The sequence below is a fragment of the Leucopleurus acutus genome (genome assembly GCF_964270905.1).
Source record: "Leucopleurus acutus genome assembly, chromosome: 2".
NCBI lineage: Eukaryota > Metazoa > Chordata > Mammalia > Artiodactyla > Delphinidae > Leucopleurus > Leucopleurus acutus.
This window is the reverse complement of record NC_139143.1, coordinates 188,681,001-188,696,086: the sequence shown is the minus strand read 5'-3', so window position 1 is coordinate 188,696,086 and position 15,086 is coordinate 188,681,001. Positions and strand designations below refer to the sequence as shown.

The 15,086-nt window shown below is 41.1% G+C and overlaps 2 protein-coding genes across 2 annotated transcripts in view; one reads left to right on the top strand and one right to left on the bottom strand.

The window, feature by feature from the left end:
• Positions 1–15,086, top strand: part of CAMTA1 (calmodulin binding transcription activator 1) — a gene marked incomplete at its 3' end in the record, with an annotated part of 887,568 nt that overhangs the window by 75,030 nt on the left and 797,452 nt on the right.
• LOC309958278 (ubiquitin-conjugating enzyme E2 variant 1-like) lies at positions 3,417–5,272 on the bottom strand (the record flags this gene model as incomplete). The annotated part of the gene is made up of 2 exons (XM_082834019.1): positions 3,417–4,111; positions 5,168–5,272. 2 exons carry the CDS (start codon positions 5,270–5,272, stop codon positions 3,797–3,799), a joined length of 420 nt encoding a protein of 139 aa, XP_082690145.1. The 3' UTR covers positions 3,417–3,796.

Here is a 15,086-nt window from a genome sequence, read left to right as displayed (position 1 = left end):
GCACACCTCTCCAGTTATTTTCTTAGGGCCTGCCGACATAGCTGCTCACCAAAGAGCACAAGCATTTGCCATATTCCCCACTGATCGGTACTCTCAGTAGCTGAATATGAGAATGTTCGGCTCCCTAAACTCTAACCAACACTAGGGATTATCAGTTTTTTAAATCTTTCTTAGTTCAGTGGGTGAAAAAATTATGTCTTTAAAAACAATTTTTTTTTGCGGTATGTGGGCCTCTCACTGTTGTGGCCTCTCCTGTTGTGGAGCACAGGCTCCGGACGCGCAGGCTCAGCGGCCATGGCTCACGGGCCCAGCCGCTTTGCAGCATGTGGGATCTTCCCGGACCGGGGCACGAACCTGCGTCCCCTGCATCGGCAGGCGGACTCTCAACCACTGCACCACCAGGGAAGCCCTATGTCTTCTTTTAATTTGCATTTCTTTGTGTGCTCCTGAGATTTAACATGTTTTGGGCACGTGTGTTACTTTTTTGAATTGTCTGTTCATTCTTTTGTTCTTTTTTCTCGTAGATTCTTCACCCTTTTTATTTCTGATTTCTATGTGTTTTTCTTAAAAAAGTGTGTATGTATAATTTTTTCCTGGCTAGAAACCTATATTTCAGTCTTTTTTTTTTTTAAACAGTTCTTTTATTTAGATGTTGGAGGTAGGAGTTAATTAATTAATTAATTAATTTTTGCTGTGTTGGGTCTTCGTTTCTGTGCAAGGGCTTTCTCTAGTTGTGGCAAGCGGGGGCCACTCTTCATTGCGGTGCGCGGGCCTCTCACTATCGCGGCCTCTCTTGTTGCGGAGCACAGGCTCTAGAGTGCAGGTTCAGTACTTGTGGCTCATGGGCCTAGTTGCTCCGCGGCATGTGGGATCCTCCCAGACCAGGGCTCGAACCCGTGTCCCCTGCATTAGCAGGCAGATTCTCAACCACTGCGCCACCAGGGAAGCCCTATATTTCAGTCTTAATTGTCTTCGTTGCGTCCTCACGTCAGTCCTGTGAGTCACGCCTTCAAACTTTGACTCTTTCTGGCCTTGACAGCATACCTAGGAAAGGTTTCCTTACCCCAGTTATTAATTATTCTCCCTGAATTTTCTTCTTTGTTTTGAATTTTTATCCTTAGATGTTTAATACACATAGACATTTTGTATATATTGGCAGAGTGAGGTAGAGCTTCTTATTTCTTTTTTCTCCCCAAATAGATGCTTATTATTGAATCATTGATCCTTTCCTACTGATTTGAAATGTTGCCTTTACCTTGTGCTAAATTTCCACAAATACACGGTTTTGTATCTGGATGCTCTCTGTTCATTGATCTGCTTATCTTATGCCTGCATCAAGTACCACATTGTTCTTTCCTTTTTCTTTTTTTGTCCCTTACACATTGATTTAGTTCTTGTTGATCTGACTTAGTGTGAAGAGAAAATTGTTGCTCCTATTCTATCCTTAAAAATCTAGCCGAAGTGAGGTGTGGCTTTGTAGTAGAGGTTCATTTGTTTCTCTAAGTTGAGGTGACAGTCTTTCTTTTTTTTTTTTTTTTCCTTTTGGCAGCAGAAGTTGTGGGTTGATGAAGAAAACTAATTTAAAGCAGCTTTTCTTGCCACTGAAAATAGAATTGAAATAATCTGTAATTTTCATTTCTTTAGCCATTGTTTCTCAGCTTTTCTCACATCTTAGAACACATCAAAAATAAAAGTATTTATAAGGCATATGGGATTAATGGATGAGTACTCTTGAGATCAGAGACCGCTGGTCCGGGGTGTGGGTGGCCCAGGCCCCCTTGCAGAGCATGAGGGGATCAACATCTGTGACTTGTGTGTGTTGTGACACACATCATTAGGGACGTGTTTGGAAAGTGCTGATCTAGGTTAAAGTATCCAGCTTCAAATAGTTTTCATTGTAAATCATTATAGCTTGATATGAATTTAACATTCTGAGACTCAGACTTCTTTTTAAAAAGTTTTAATTGTGCTAAGACGTATATAACGTAAAATTTACCATCTTAACCATTTTAAAGTATACAGTTCCTTGGCATTAAATAAATTCACACTGTTGTGCAACTAACTCCCTGTTCCCTTCTCCCTCCAGCCCTGGCAGACACCTTGCTACTTCCTGTCTCTCCGAATGTGATAACTCTAAGTGCCTCATATAAGTGGGATTGTACAGCGTTTGTCTTTTTGTGACTGGCTTATTTCTCTTAGCATAATGTCCTCAAGATTCATCCACATGTCATTTCCTTCCTTTTTAAAGGCTGAATAATATTTCATTATGTATATGCCACACTGTTTATCCATTCATCCATCGATAGACGCCTAGGTTGCCTCCACCCTTAGGTGTTGTGAGTAATGTTGCTGTGACCATGGGTGTGCAAATCTGAGAGCCAGACTTCTTGTAAGAGTGAGTTTTTCCTCATTTTTTCACCTCTTGCTCAGCTATTCCAGTCTGAATTTAATTCCCGTTCTTCTGAAAGCGCTTTCATAGATCACTAGTGATCTCAGACTTGTTAAAGATAAGGAGCACTTTGCAGGGCTTACTTGATTTCTCAGACATATTCACACAGGTTGCCCGTGCTTTCCCTTGGCCTCTGGGTTGGCATATGCACCCCTGGGTTCTTCTCCCCCGTGTTGGATGCTCCATCTTGCTCTCTTCTACCAGCACCTAAGGTGGGATTTCCTCAGGGCTTGAGACTAGACCTTCTTCTTGTGTGGCTGGTAAACGTGGATATTTCTCAGGAAGCAACCGAGGCCCTTCACCTCCTGATACCCACTTTTGCTTTCAGTGACCCTGCCCACTCCCATGGTTTCAGCCTGCCGAGGGCTCCTGCATTTGTTTTGAGCTCAGCTCTCTCTGCCGAGGGCCCCACCAGAGCTGCCCACCTGGTATCTGATTCCTCCAGTGCAGGATCTTGTCCTGTTTCATGTGTCTGAAATGAGCTTGTGGTCTTCCCGTCTGTCTCTCCCGTCTCAATAAAGGGCACCTCCCAGGTGCTTAAGTCAGACCAGGGGGCCAGTTTTAAGATAAACTTTTACATTTAGAGTAGTTTTAGATTTACAGGAAAGTTGCAAGAATATTACAGAGTTCCTGTGTACCACACACCCAGTGTCCCCTAATAACATTAGGGTGGTACGTTCATCCCAGCCAGTAACCAGTACTGATATAGGATTATAAGCTAAACTCCACACATTCTTCATATTTCCTTAGTTTTCCCCTGACGTCCTTTTCTGCTCCAGGACCCCATCCAGGAGGCCACCTGACATTTAGTCATCATGTCTCCTCAGGCTCCTCTGGACTGTGACAGTTTCTCAGACTTCCCTTGTTTTTGGTGACCTTGACAGATCAGGTATTTGTTGATGTCCTTCAGTTTGGGTTCGTCTGCTGTTTTGCTTGTGATTAGGCTGGGATTATGGGTTTTGGGAAGGAAGACCTTGAAGGTGCAGAGCCCTTCTCGTCTCATCTTATCGGGGGTGCCTGCTATCAACAAGACTTCTCGCTGTGATGCTCTTAACCTCCATCACCTGGCTGAGGCAGTGCTTATCAGTTTTCTCCAATCTAGAGTTACTATTTTTTTCCTCTCAGAGGTCATTTTTTCTTTTTTTGTTACAGCACAACTTATATATTTCAAAGGACAAAAAATTAGTATCATTTACAGTATCTTAAGATAAACTGCCTTTGAATGGGAGCTTCCTTTTCAGTACTTTGAGGTCTACAAGACGTATCTAGAAAATTTACTACCGTGGAAAACGAAGACTGCTTAAATCGAATGGGGGGTAGGGGAGGGCCGGTGGTTTTTCTTTTCGATTAATTGCTGTAACACCGTCCATCAGGAGGCTGAGGGAGTTTCATATTTTCTTTAGACATCATTAGGTGCCAAAGCTCTTGCAGGACAACTTTGATGCTATATGAATTCTGCCATTTTGCTAGCACTGATATGGCTCTTGGGTCCACCACTCCATTAGAACTATTAACTCCATTCATATTAATTTTTGTTACAGATCTTACACAGGGGGGTGCTTCTGGGTATTTAGGTCCACATTCTATTTTAAGGCTGTATATTCGGTTTTCATAAATTGTCCGAGCCTGTGGTTGCTGCCATCTTGCATTGCTGTCGCTCCTCTGAGGTCATTTTTGACACCTCCGTCATCTTTTATGTATTGAATCTAAGACTACTAGCTCTATTTCCAAATAAATTTCCAGTCTAAATCACTCTTTACAGCCACCTCTCCAGTGCAGGCCACAATTACCTGTGCCCAGACGGCTTCTAGAGATCTCCTGGCCCCTGTCCCTACTTGCACCCTTGCCCCCTCCCAACCCAGTGTCCGCCCAGATGCCAGAGTGGTTTTTTAAAAATGCCAGTTGGATTATGGTACCCCATTTCTCAATCCCTTGAATAATTTTCCATCGTATACTTAAGATACCGTCCAACTTCTCAACATGGTCCTCAAGGCCTGTGTAATCTTGTCTGTCACCCCTCCGGCCTCCTGCCTGGCCTCTCCCCTTGTTCTCTGTTCTCCCCCCGAGTTCCTTCTACACTCATGTTCTTCCTCCCACATTGCCTTTTACGTGTCGTTTTTTCTTCTTCTTAGAATATGGTCCCTCTCCACCTTGTCATCTTCCAGATCTCAGCTAAACATTATTTCCCCAGGGAAAATTGCCTGACCCCCTAGCAGAATTGATGAGGTCCCCTTGCTGTGTATTTCCGTAGCATCCTGCACTCTGCTCATGGTGCTTGAAATGACTTGTTCTGTGTCTGAATCCTCGCCTCAGTGGCTAAGATAGACAAAGCTGGGACGTCTTCTCTGCTCTTCATCACACGTCCCGGGCACCTGGTAACCGAGCCTGCCCCATGGTTAGGTGCTCAATATACATTTGTTGAACGAATGAGTTTGTCTTTAGGTTAAATTAGTGAGTAGAACTGCAGAGTGGAAAATCATTACTCTTCCTTTTTTTGTGTGCAAGTTCTTGAATTTATATCTGTGGTTCCCCTGATTGAAGTCCCACATGTATCCTTCTAAATCCATTGTGTAAGGGGTGGTGGGACAGGTATGGTAGTGTATGTAGAAGAGTACATTCCCCTCTGCTGCCCCTGAGGACCTTACTATTCATTCATTGCCTTATTCCCCAAACATGATTGGGAACCTCAGTGTGCAGAGCCCTGTGCATTGCACGGACATGGGGGGCTGTCAGGGTTGGCGGAGCACCTTCCATACCTGTCAGGGCCAGAGCCGTGGAGTAGGACAGGCCTGGACGATGGCGTTTCAGCTCCAGCTCCGACATTTTTAAGATTTACGTCTTGAACCTTGGCCACTGCTCATCTGAAAAAATGGGGATAGCAGCATCCCTCTTGCAGACCTTGGGGAGAATCAGGTAAGCAGACGAATGCAAGATGATCAGCATCATAAGAGCAATCACAGAGCCAGTGTTTATTGCTTTTTTAAAAAACATCTTCATTGGAGTATAATTACTTTACACTGTTGTGTTAGTTGCTGCTGTATAGCAAAGTGAATCAGCTATACGTGTACATATATCCCCACATCCCCTCCCTCTTGCGTCTCCCTCCCACCCTCCCCATCCCACCCCTCCAGGCGGTCACAAAGCACCGAGCTGATCTCCCTGTGCTAGGCGGCTGCTTCCCACTAGCTATCGATTTTACATTTGGTAGTGTGTATATGTCAGTGCCACTCTCTCACTTCGTCCCTTCCTCCTCCCCACATCCTCAGTTCCATTCTTTACATCTGCGTCTTTATTCCTGTCCTGCCCCTAGGTTCATCAGAACCATTTTTTCTTTCTTTTTTTTTTTTAGATTCCATATATATGTGTTAGCATACGGTATTTGTCTTTCTCTTTCTGACTTACTTCACTCTGTGTGACAGACTCTAGGTCCATCCACCTCACTACAGATAACTCAGTTTCATTTGCTTTTATGGCCGAGTAATATTCCATTGTATATATTTGCCACATCTTTATGTTTATTGCTTTTTAAGTCCTAAGCACCATGCTACTCAGTTTATATTACTTATTTTCATTAATACTCATAGCAACCCTATAAGGTAGGGGTGTTGTTATCTTCATGTTATAAATGAAGAAAATGTGACTTAGTTAAAAAAACTAAATAATTTGTCCAAGGTCATAGAAGTAGTAAGTGGTAGAGCTATTACTGGAACCTAGAATTGGTTCTAATTGGAAAAGAACTCCCTGTATCTTATATAGCTACCCTATCTTTCAGTATAGCTTTATTCTTTGGGGTTTTAGAGACTTTTTAGGCATCCATTGGCATTTAAAAACTTAAGGGCCACCTTAAGCTGATAGCAGCTGGAATTTGTTTCTTTACCCTTTGGCAGCTCTGACATCTGTGCCTGGATGTCTGCAGGAGGCGGGTGTGTGTGGAGACTGGAGGATGGGGTGGACCCACCTGGGCAGTTTTTCTTTTCTCTTCTTTAAAGTAAATAAATAAATAAAGCATTAAATATTTTTGTAAATAAATAAAATTATTTTTGGCTGCTTTGGGTCTTCATTGCTGCACGCAGGCTTTCTCTAGTTGTGGTGAGGGGGGCTACTCCTCGTTGTGGTGCGCGGGCTTCTCATTGCGGTGGCTTCTCTTGTTGCGGAGCATGGGCTCTAGGTGCGGGCTTCAGTGGTTGTGGCTCGAGGGTTCTAGGCGTGCGGGCTTAAGTAGTTGTGGTGTGTGGGCTCAGTAGTTGTAGCTCGTGGGTTCTAGAGCACAGGCTCAGTAGTTGTGGTGCATGGGCTTAGTTGCTCCGTGGCATGTGGGATTTTCCTGGACCAGAGCTTGAACCCGTGTCCTCTGCATTGGCAGGTGGATTCTTAACCACTGTGCCACCAGGGAAGTCCTGGGCAGTTTTTCTTAAAGTGAGGATTGTGGACTGTTCTAGTCAGACTCACCTGGGGTTTTACTAATGCAGATTGTTTAGCTCCTCTTTTGATGTACTAAACTGTAATCTCTTAGGGGAAGGACTTGAGAACTATTTTTACAAATGACTTGGTTTAAATAGGGGATTCTTATTCATCTGAAGCTTGAGAATCAATGACTAGAGGAAGTGGGAAATGTTGGAGTCTAATCGTTCTGACTGTCACTGTAGGAAGCCAGTAGAGCAATTAAAGTAAGCACTGCGTGTAGGTTAGTAAACTTAAAAACAGGTCATGTAGAAATAAAAGTCAGCAGTGGGTGGGTCTGTTTCGCTTTTGTTTTATTTCTTATAAATTTGTGTTTGGGGAAATTTGGCATGTATTGTATTATTCTTTTTCCCTAGTGGGGATAGTACCTGAAAGGAACGGGTCTCAGTTGTGGTAGAGTTGACATAATATAAATGCTAAATCTGAGGAAGAAATTTAAGAATATTTGGTGAATTTGCATATCATTTGCAAAGCTAGGAGTGTGTCTAAAGCTGATTTTTCAAGTCTCTTAGAGAAACTGTCATACTGTGCCTTGATTTTCAGTTTAGAAACTATGGTAATTTCAGGTTTGCGGCTAATATGAAAGCTAGTAATCAGTATCAAATGTTTTAAATTTATAATATTTATGTATTTATGCATTTATTTTATTAATTTTTTAAAATATATATACATACATACTTAAAAATTTTTGTTTCCAGTTTCTTTGCCCAGTTTTTATTTATTTATTTATTTATTGTTTTATATATACATCTTTATTGGAGTATAATTGCTTTACAGTGTTGTGTTAATTTCTGCTGTACAACAGTGAATCAGCTATATGCATACATATATCCCCATATCCCCTCCCTCTTGAGCCTCCCTCCCACCCCTCTAGGTCGTCACAAAGCACTGAGCTGATCTCCCTGTGCTATATGCATTTATTTTAAACAGTGAGATTACTTTTATTATTTCACCTAAGAAGACCAGAACCAGGTGGTTCCAGAATTGGTTGGTTCAGTGGCTTGGAAGGTGGCTCCCACTGTCTCCCCTGTGACTCTTGGCTGCTTCTGCATGGTGGCTACAGCATGGCTGTGTGGTTTAAAGTGTGCAGGGAGAGGGCAAAGTCCCTGCCTTTTGACCGCCCCCCATTCTTTAAAAAAATTTTTTTTAAACTAAAAATACTTGATTAATCCAAAAGAAGGCAGAAAGGAAGAGCAAAGGAACAAAGAACACAGGAAATAAATAGAAAACAGCAGGATGGTTCACTAAAACCCAACCATATCTGATTGAAAGGTGGGAGATTGACAGACAAGATTTAAGAGAGCAGGACCCTTTAATTCTTCTTGAACTTTGTTCTGGGATGCAGCTAAGTTACTTTTAAGCAGTTTGAACCTTTAAGGTTTTGCTTTGTTCTGTGGGTCTGCAGTAGTGCTCAGTCTAAGGCTAATTTTTTCTCCACTCCTGAGGCCTTCTACACAGTGCTTGAGTACTCTGCCCAATGCTTGGTGAATTTAGAGTTTTTCAGTCTCTGACCCCATTCTTAAATAGCTTTTTTGAGGTATAATTGGCATATAATAAATTGCACTTACTTTTGAGAAGTGTGCACATGCACACACCCCATGGCCATCACCATTCCACCAGAATGAGTGTATCCATCACTCTTAAGAGTTCCCTTGTGCTCATGGCAGCCCCTTCCTCCCACTTGCTTTCTCCTTTTGTGAAATCTTTGAAGCTGTTAGGGAAAAAATTATATTGTTGAAGATAAAGTCCTAGGTAGAAAGGTATTTAACTTGTAGTTTTAGCTTTTGTTTTCTTTTTGAGGATTGTGGTGGAAATAATATGATGATTGATTGTAGGTGTATGTTGCTGTATCATTTATAAAATGTTTTGAGAAACAGGCACATATTTTAGAACAGACTATCTTTGAGAAGCTTGACAGGGGAAATATATTTTCAGAAAGGTTGAAAAAAATGGCAGAGATGGTGTCTGTTGTGGGAAGGGGGTCAGGGACGGGGTACCTCTTGCTGGCTGTGCTGCCCTGGGCCCCACTTGGAGGAGCCACAAACATGGAGACCAAATGCTTTTATTTTCTTGGTTTTTCAGCCAGGCAGTATTTCTAATATGCTGAAGAAACTAACAAATTCTAACATGAAAGGGTAAAAGAAATATAGTCCCCACTTAACAGAAGGATATACTTAGCTCAAGTGCATTTTATTCTAGTGAATTACCTGTTTTATTGAGTGACATTTTGGTGATTTATTTATTTATGTTTATAGATTAAAATTTTTTTCTGCCTCATCACTATAATAAACTTTTGGCTGGACATTTCTCCTTTTACTCTCTGAATACACTTGATGAGATTAGTTTCTGCTGCAGAGAGCATTATATTGTTGAGTTAATAGCCATTTTGTAAAGAATTAGTAAAATATATAGGGCTCTATTTTAATGGGTCTCTTCAGCTGTCTCGTAGCTTCTCTGACTCTCTGAATTTTCTTGGCTCTTTTTTTTTTTTATTTCTTTCTGGTTCTTCTATGTGTTTTGAAAGTAATATGCTTGAGGTGAGAAAGGCAGCATTTCTGTCATGATTTAACCGTATTAGAAATGACGTTCTTTGTTCTATGTCTGCTTAGTTGAGAAATGAACCAATTCTCTTTGCTTATAAATGCTGGCTGGTCCTTGGCCCAAAATAAAAAAAAACCCCAAACCCAAAAACCAACAACCATAAACAAAAAACACCAAACCAAAGCAAAAAGCGCAAAAAACAACCCCCCCAAAACTTAGAGTACAAATTGAGCATGCTGGAAAACATATCCCTACAAGAAGTTGTCCAGGAAGTGAGAGCATAATATGGGTGAGAATTTCCCTGGCAAAGTCTTCTTTGCTAGAACTCCAGTGACTTCTTGGTCTTGTGAAAGTGAAACTTGGTGTGTCTCTTATTTCAGTAACATAACTCACCAGTGCTGTGGTACAGTTTTCTTTCCGGTTTTAGCTTGAGGGTAGGGTATACTAGTTATGCTCCTAAGGTTTTAGGAGTTAGTAGGGTTTTTGAGCATTCCCTGTTTAGTTCAGTTACTGCTTGTCATTTGAAGAGGACTCTCCTTCTCTACCCCTTGATGTAAAAGTGCTAGTTCTGCCACTTAGGATTTGTTTTGGGTTAAAGAACCCCCCTCCGCCTACACCCTGAATCTTTGCATGTATTGGTATGTATGAATCCAGTTCATTCGTAGTCCTTGAGGCACTCTGTCTGGGGCCCAGGAATGGGGCTAGTAGAATGTTCTGTTTCCTACATTTCAGCTTGGGCCAGCCCTTCGGGAAAAAGCAAAAAGTTCCTCAGGTCCCATAGCCTCTAGAATTTGGAGCAGAACTGTTGCTTCAACAGGCTTCCGGTTAAGTAGGCAGGTGTCACACTGTTTCTGTGGGAAGAAGGATGTGTGTCCCAGATACCTGCCTCCACGAAGGGGCTCTGGCCTCAGCTCTTTGTTGTTGCGGCTGAATCCGTGCTCCCCAGTTGTGCTGGCCCCTGACTGTTTCTAGCCGTCTTATTACTTATTAAATTATATTCTAGGATCCTTGAATAGTAGGGACGTGGCAAACTCCTTCCTGGTAGCCCTTCCCTTCTTCCACCCCAAATAGCAAACACATTTGAAAACATTAGCTGAAATCCTTCATATTACAGATTTTCTTAAATCACCTAAAATGTTATCATTACTGGCACAAATTTATTCAAATTGTTGGAACTTCTAAGTGCCTAGGTGGGGAGTGTTCTGTTTGTTTTGTGTTTATTACTTAGATTATATTCATTTCCGTGAAATTATTTGTGGGAATTTCGTTGGTTGTAATGCTTTCAGGTCCTCAAAGAGCAGTTCCTTCTATTTGGGGATCACATCATGTTGGCATAGGCTGGTGTGTGCAACTTTTGGCAGGGCTTAAGCTAGTAGAAAATTTGGGCTAACACATTTTTTTTCTGAGTCGGTGAATTTTAGAAATGATTTAGAATTTCGAGAAGCATCTATAAGTATTCTCCTCTTGTTGTCCAGAAGTTTTTTAATAAATACATGTGTTTTGATAATGAAGCGGTACATATATTTGATCTGAATATACTTTTTCTCATTTTTAATAGGAAATATTTTAATAAAACAAAACTTGGCTAATGGTATACTTGCTGGCTTCTTGCCTTTTCTTACAAACGTGCTAAAGTGGTCTGAATAACAGTGCTACTAAAACAACATATGCCTTGTTTTGATGGGGTATCGATTCCTTCTATAGTGTTCAAAATTGCTTGCATGCCTCCCAGCAACAAATACGTATGTGACAGACTTTACATGAGATGAGCATCCCAGATAAATGAAATGCTAGTTTACTTTTCAGTAGCTCTGGAACTTAAAAAGAAAGTCGTTTTTTAGAAATGTGGCCTTGAGGCGCTAACACACTTGTGTCTAGTGCATGAAGCTCTGCAAGTTATGTTTTAACAAAACCTAATCGGGGGAACAAAATCTTTATAGAGTTTATTTATTGATTGCTCTAAGCCACCAGAAAGAGTATTCTGTTCCTCTTAATAAAATCCTTTGGGGCAGTTGTCCATATTTTAATATGGAAGTATTTGGGGAATTTGATTTTATCAGGGTAAACTCAAATGTTAGATATTGTAAGATTGAAACTAAGCTAGGAGACTGGAAGAACGAATGGTACTTACGGTTCTTTTTGGCTAGTGGTGCTCTCGTTTACCCTTGTAGATGGAGAGGCGTTATTTCTGTTGTTGCCTGTCCAGCAACAAGTAAGGAATTTGGATCCTGAAATCAGGAAAGTGTAGCCTGCTCAAGTTTAGTTTCAGAGATGAGACTAAAGATCACTAATAGTAGTCATTTTATTTACTAGTGAAAGGAATATGGAAATTATTTACTGTAACTCCTAATCGTTATGCTTGCTGTTGCCTCAAAGTTAATAAGTATGTTTGTCATGATATCCGTGGTGGCCACATGATGCAAAACAAAACCTTAGCCCTTTCTCTCCTTTTAAGGTTTATTAATGTCCTTTTTGGTTTGTTAATGAGGGAGATGAGTAAATAATAACAGGAAATTGAGGCCTAAACTGTCATATACTCTTTTTCTGTTGTTAAGATATTGCTGGTGTCAAGCTTCTATTAATTCTGTGTAATTCCAGTGGAGACAGCAAGTTATTTTGCTTAAAATGTCGTCCCCCCCCCCCCCCGCACCAACCCCGTCCCGCAGTGAGAGTTGAATGTGAGAACAGATCTTAATAGATATAGTTACACAGTTTATTTTATCATGTATCACTTTATTGCTGTCTTCTAGAACACTGTTATACTAAATGTTCCAATAATGGAAATTTTATGCAGCTACTTCAAATGAAACAAATTTGCAAAAACTCAATTTTGGAACTCATTCCTTGAGGAGAGGAAAAAAACTCACCACGCTGTGACCAAATTAGATTTCTGATATGTTGGCAACTTAACAAACACTGTCATTTCCAGAAAACAGGGTGTGGGGTCCAGTGGAATTGTCAGCACTTCTTAGTCACTTATAATGGGGGATATTTGGGGTTTTAATATGATTGAATGGTTAAATTTTTACAAAAAGGTAATTAAAATTTGGTGTTGTACCTAAATAAAAATGGCTCTACACGGAATCAGGAATGACTGTGTTCAATTACAGGGGAGTCTTCTTTTCAAGAACTTGATTTTAAATTCTCGGAGATATTAGTTTTACTTACTGGAGCTCCTTTGTTTTGCAGAGATCATGATGCAGCCGTCCTTTTGGATTTCTTTTTAATAATGTGTGACCCTTCACCTTTGATCCCCTGACCTGCATTACCTTGGTAACCATTTCATTTTTTAATTTAATTTCATTTTTTGATTTTGGTGTACAAGCTGTAACATTTCATCTCTCAAAGTGTAACACGCTGATTTCCTCAAATAGAGATACCCCTTTGAGCGATAAATTTGCAAAATGCTGTCTTCATTTTCTGTATTAAAATTCATTTCAGTTTTAAAAATAAAGTGTAATCTGTGTTTTCATCCTTTTAAAATTTAAGTTTAATGAGTGCATTTCCCCATGCAGTATATTTCCTCTTCTATTCATGTTTTGCAGTAGCCAAATGAACTTGGTGTTCACACATAACTTGCATACACAGCGGACACCCAGAGCCCCCCCACCCCCCCATGCCCTGCCCCGCCCCTTCTCACACACACCCCCTCACCATCACCACACACCCCCTCACCACCACCACACACCCCTTCCTTTGCAGATTAACTCATCTTTCAGAAATAGTGGCAACTTGAACTTACTGGTCTCAGCTGCCACATTCTACAACCTCACATTATGTTTTATATTTTCAAGTGTTTGTGGGAGGAAAAGTTTAGCCGTTTAATTTCATGTACGGACTGGAAGATAAGAAAGTTGTCTCATTTCCAAAATTCACCTTTCCCCCTCCTTCAGTATTTTATTCTTTATTTGAGGTATAAGTTAAGAACGAGCAACATTTTTAACCTGATCAAAAGTGGCCTTTTGTCTCTGCTGAAACCTGGTCAGTCAGCTGTGATGGTCCATATACCAGATTGCTTTATGCCATATGCTGTTTCATGACTGTTTTTCAGACAATGCATTTTTAATTGTATTCCACTTTTCAAAAAATTCTTATTCAAAAGCAAAAAAACTGAAATCTAAAAAATGAAACTTGAGTTAATTCTTGGAACTGACAAGATATTCCTGAGAATTCATGTTCTTTAAAAAAAAAAAAAATCATGTGAAATCTCCTAGCATGGCCTGCTGAAGCACAGATTACTTTTTAAGTGTCTCATTATTTTATTCTCCAACATTTAATGCTGATGCTTTAATTGCACACAGCTGAAGCTGTTAAATGAGCACTGAAATGGATTTAAGTCCTCTCTGAGCTTTGTTGATACCTATAAAAGTTTATGTCATTCATTAGAACCACAAATTAAAATTAGCTGTAGTGAGCTGCTCAGTGGAGACTGGAACTCTTAGGAACACTTCTTCAGGCTTACTGGCTCGTCTTTGTCTGTTACACTTACATCCCTGGGAAATTGCCTTTGGCCTGTTGGGTATCTTTTCACAGAATTGCAAAATATCAGAGCTGAGAAGTATGAGTAGGTAAAACATTCCATGATTACAAAGCCAGAAAGCACATGGAATGAATGTTCCAGAAGTTAGGGGCATTTATTTATCCAACCTTGCATTTTAAGGTGATTTTTTTTTTTTTTTTTTATGATAATGCTTTCAGAGTTGCATAGGAATGTATTCCGTATCCTTCTAGCACCAGAAGAAGAATGTGTAGCTTGGAGTTTATTGAACAGGCGTCGCAGGGCTGAAAGGGGCTGTGAGTGGCGGTCTTCTGCACTCCTCTTGCTTAAGCAGCCCTATACCTGCCCGACCCCTGAGGGGGAGCTAGCTGATGAGAGTCACAAGCTCCCTGTTGACAGAATCAGGGCCTCTTGACATCTCCCTGAAGGCTCCTAGGTCCTCTAGAGACAGTCAAATACTTTATTCATAAGTCCAGTAGGAGCTAAGGAGACGTTAATAGGCACCCAAGAGAAATGTTTTTATTGTGATAATTTTATTTTGCAGTTACGTCGAAGAGAGCTGGTATACGGACACATTCGTTACCTATTTTCAGTGAGCAGTGCTTATTTGGTTAGTATTTAGGAATTCTGGTGAGTTGTAAGCCACACGGATGTAGTTTCTGTGAGCATGATTCAGTGAGAAAACCCTAGGCTGAGAGTCAGAAAACCTGCTTTGGACCAGCCGGGTCTCTGGATGTGCCAGGGGTATCTTGTGAGGTAGCGACACACAAAACCCAGAAACTCAAATAGCAAGACTTCAAAAGACTTCCACGTTAGGGTTGAAAACAGTGAAATCAGTTGTTCCACTTAACGTACAGGAATGTGTAGAACATTTCACTGATTCGACTTCCGTTTTATCCTGTGTGAAACGTAGATATTGTACGTCTCCTACTTGCTTTTTAGGGTTGTTGGCAGGATAAATGAAAATGCGTGATGGACACCCTGGGAACCCAGAAGAAAGGTGCCTTTGAAAGTAAACCTCATGCGAGGGCTGTGCGCTCAGCAGCGGCAGTCTTCATGCTGAGAGGCTGCTGTAGTGCATCCTCTGGGGAGCGGCCGGGAGCGTGGGCGCTGGGGCCAGGCTGCCTCGCGTCGCAT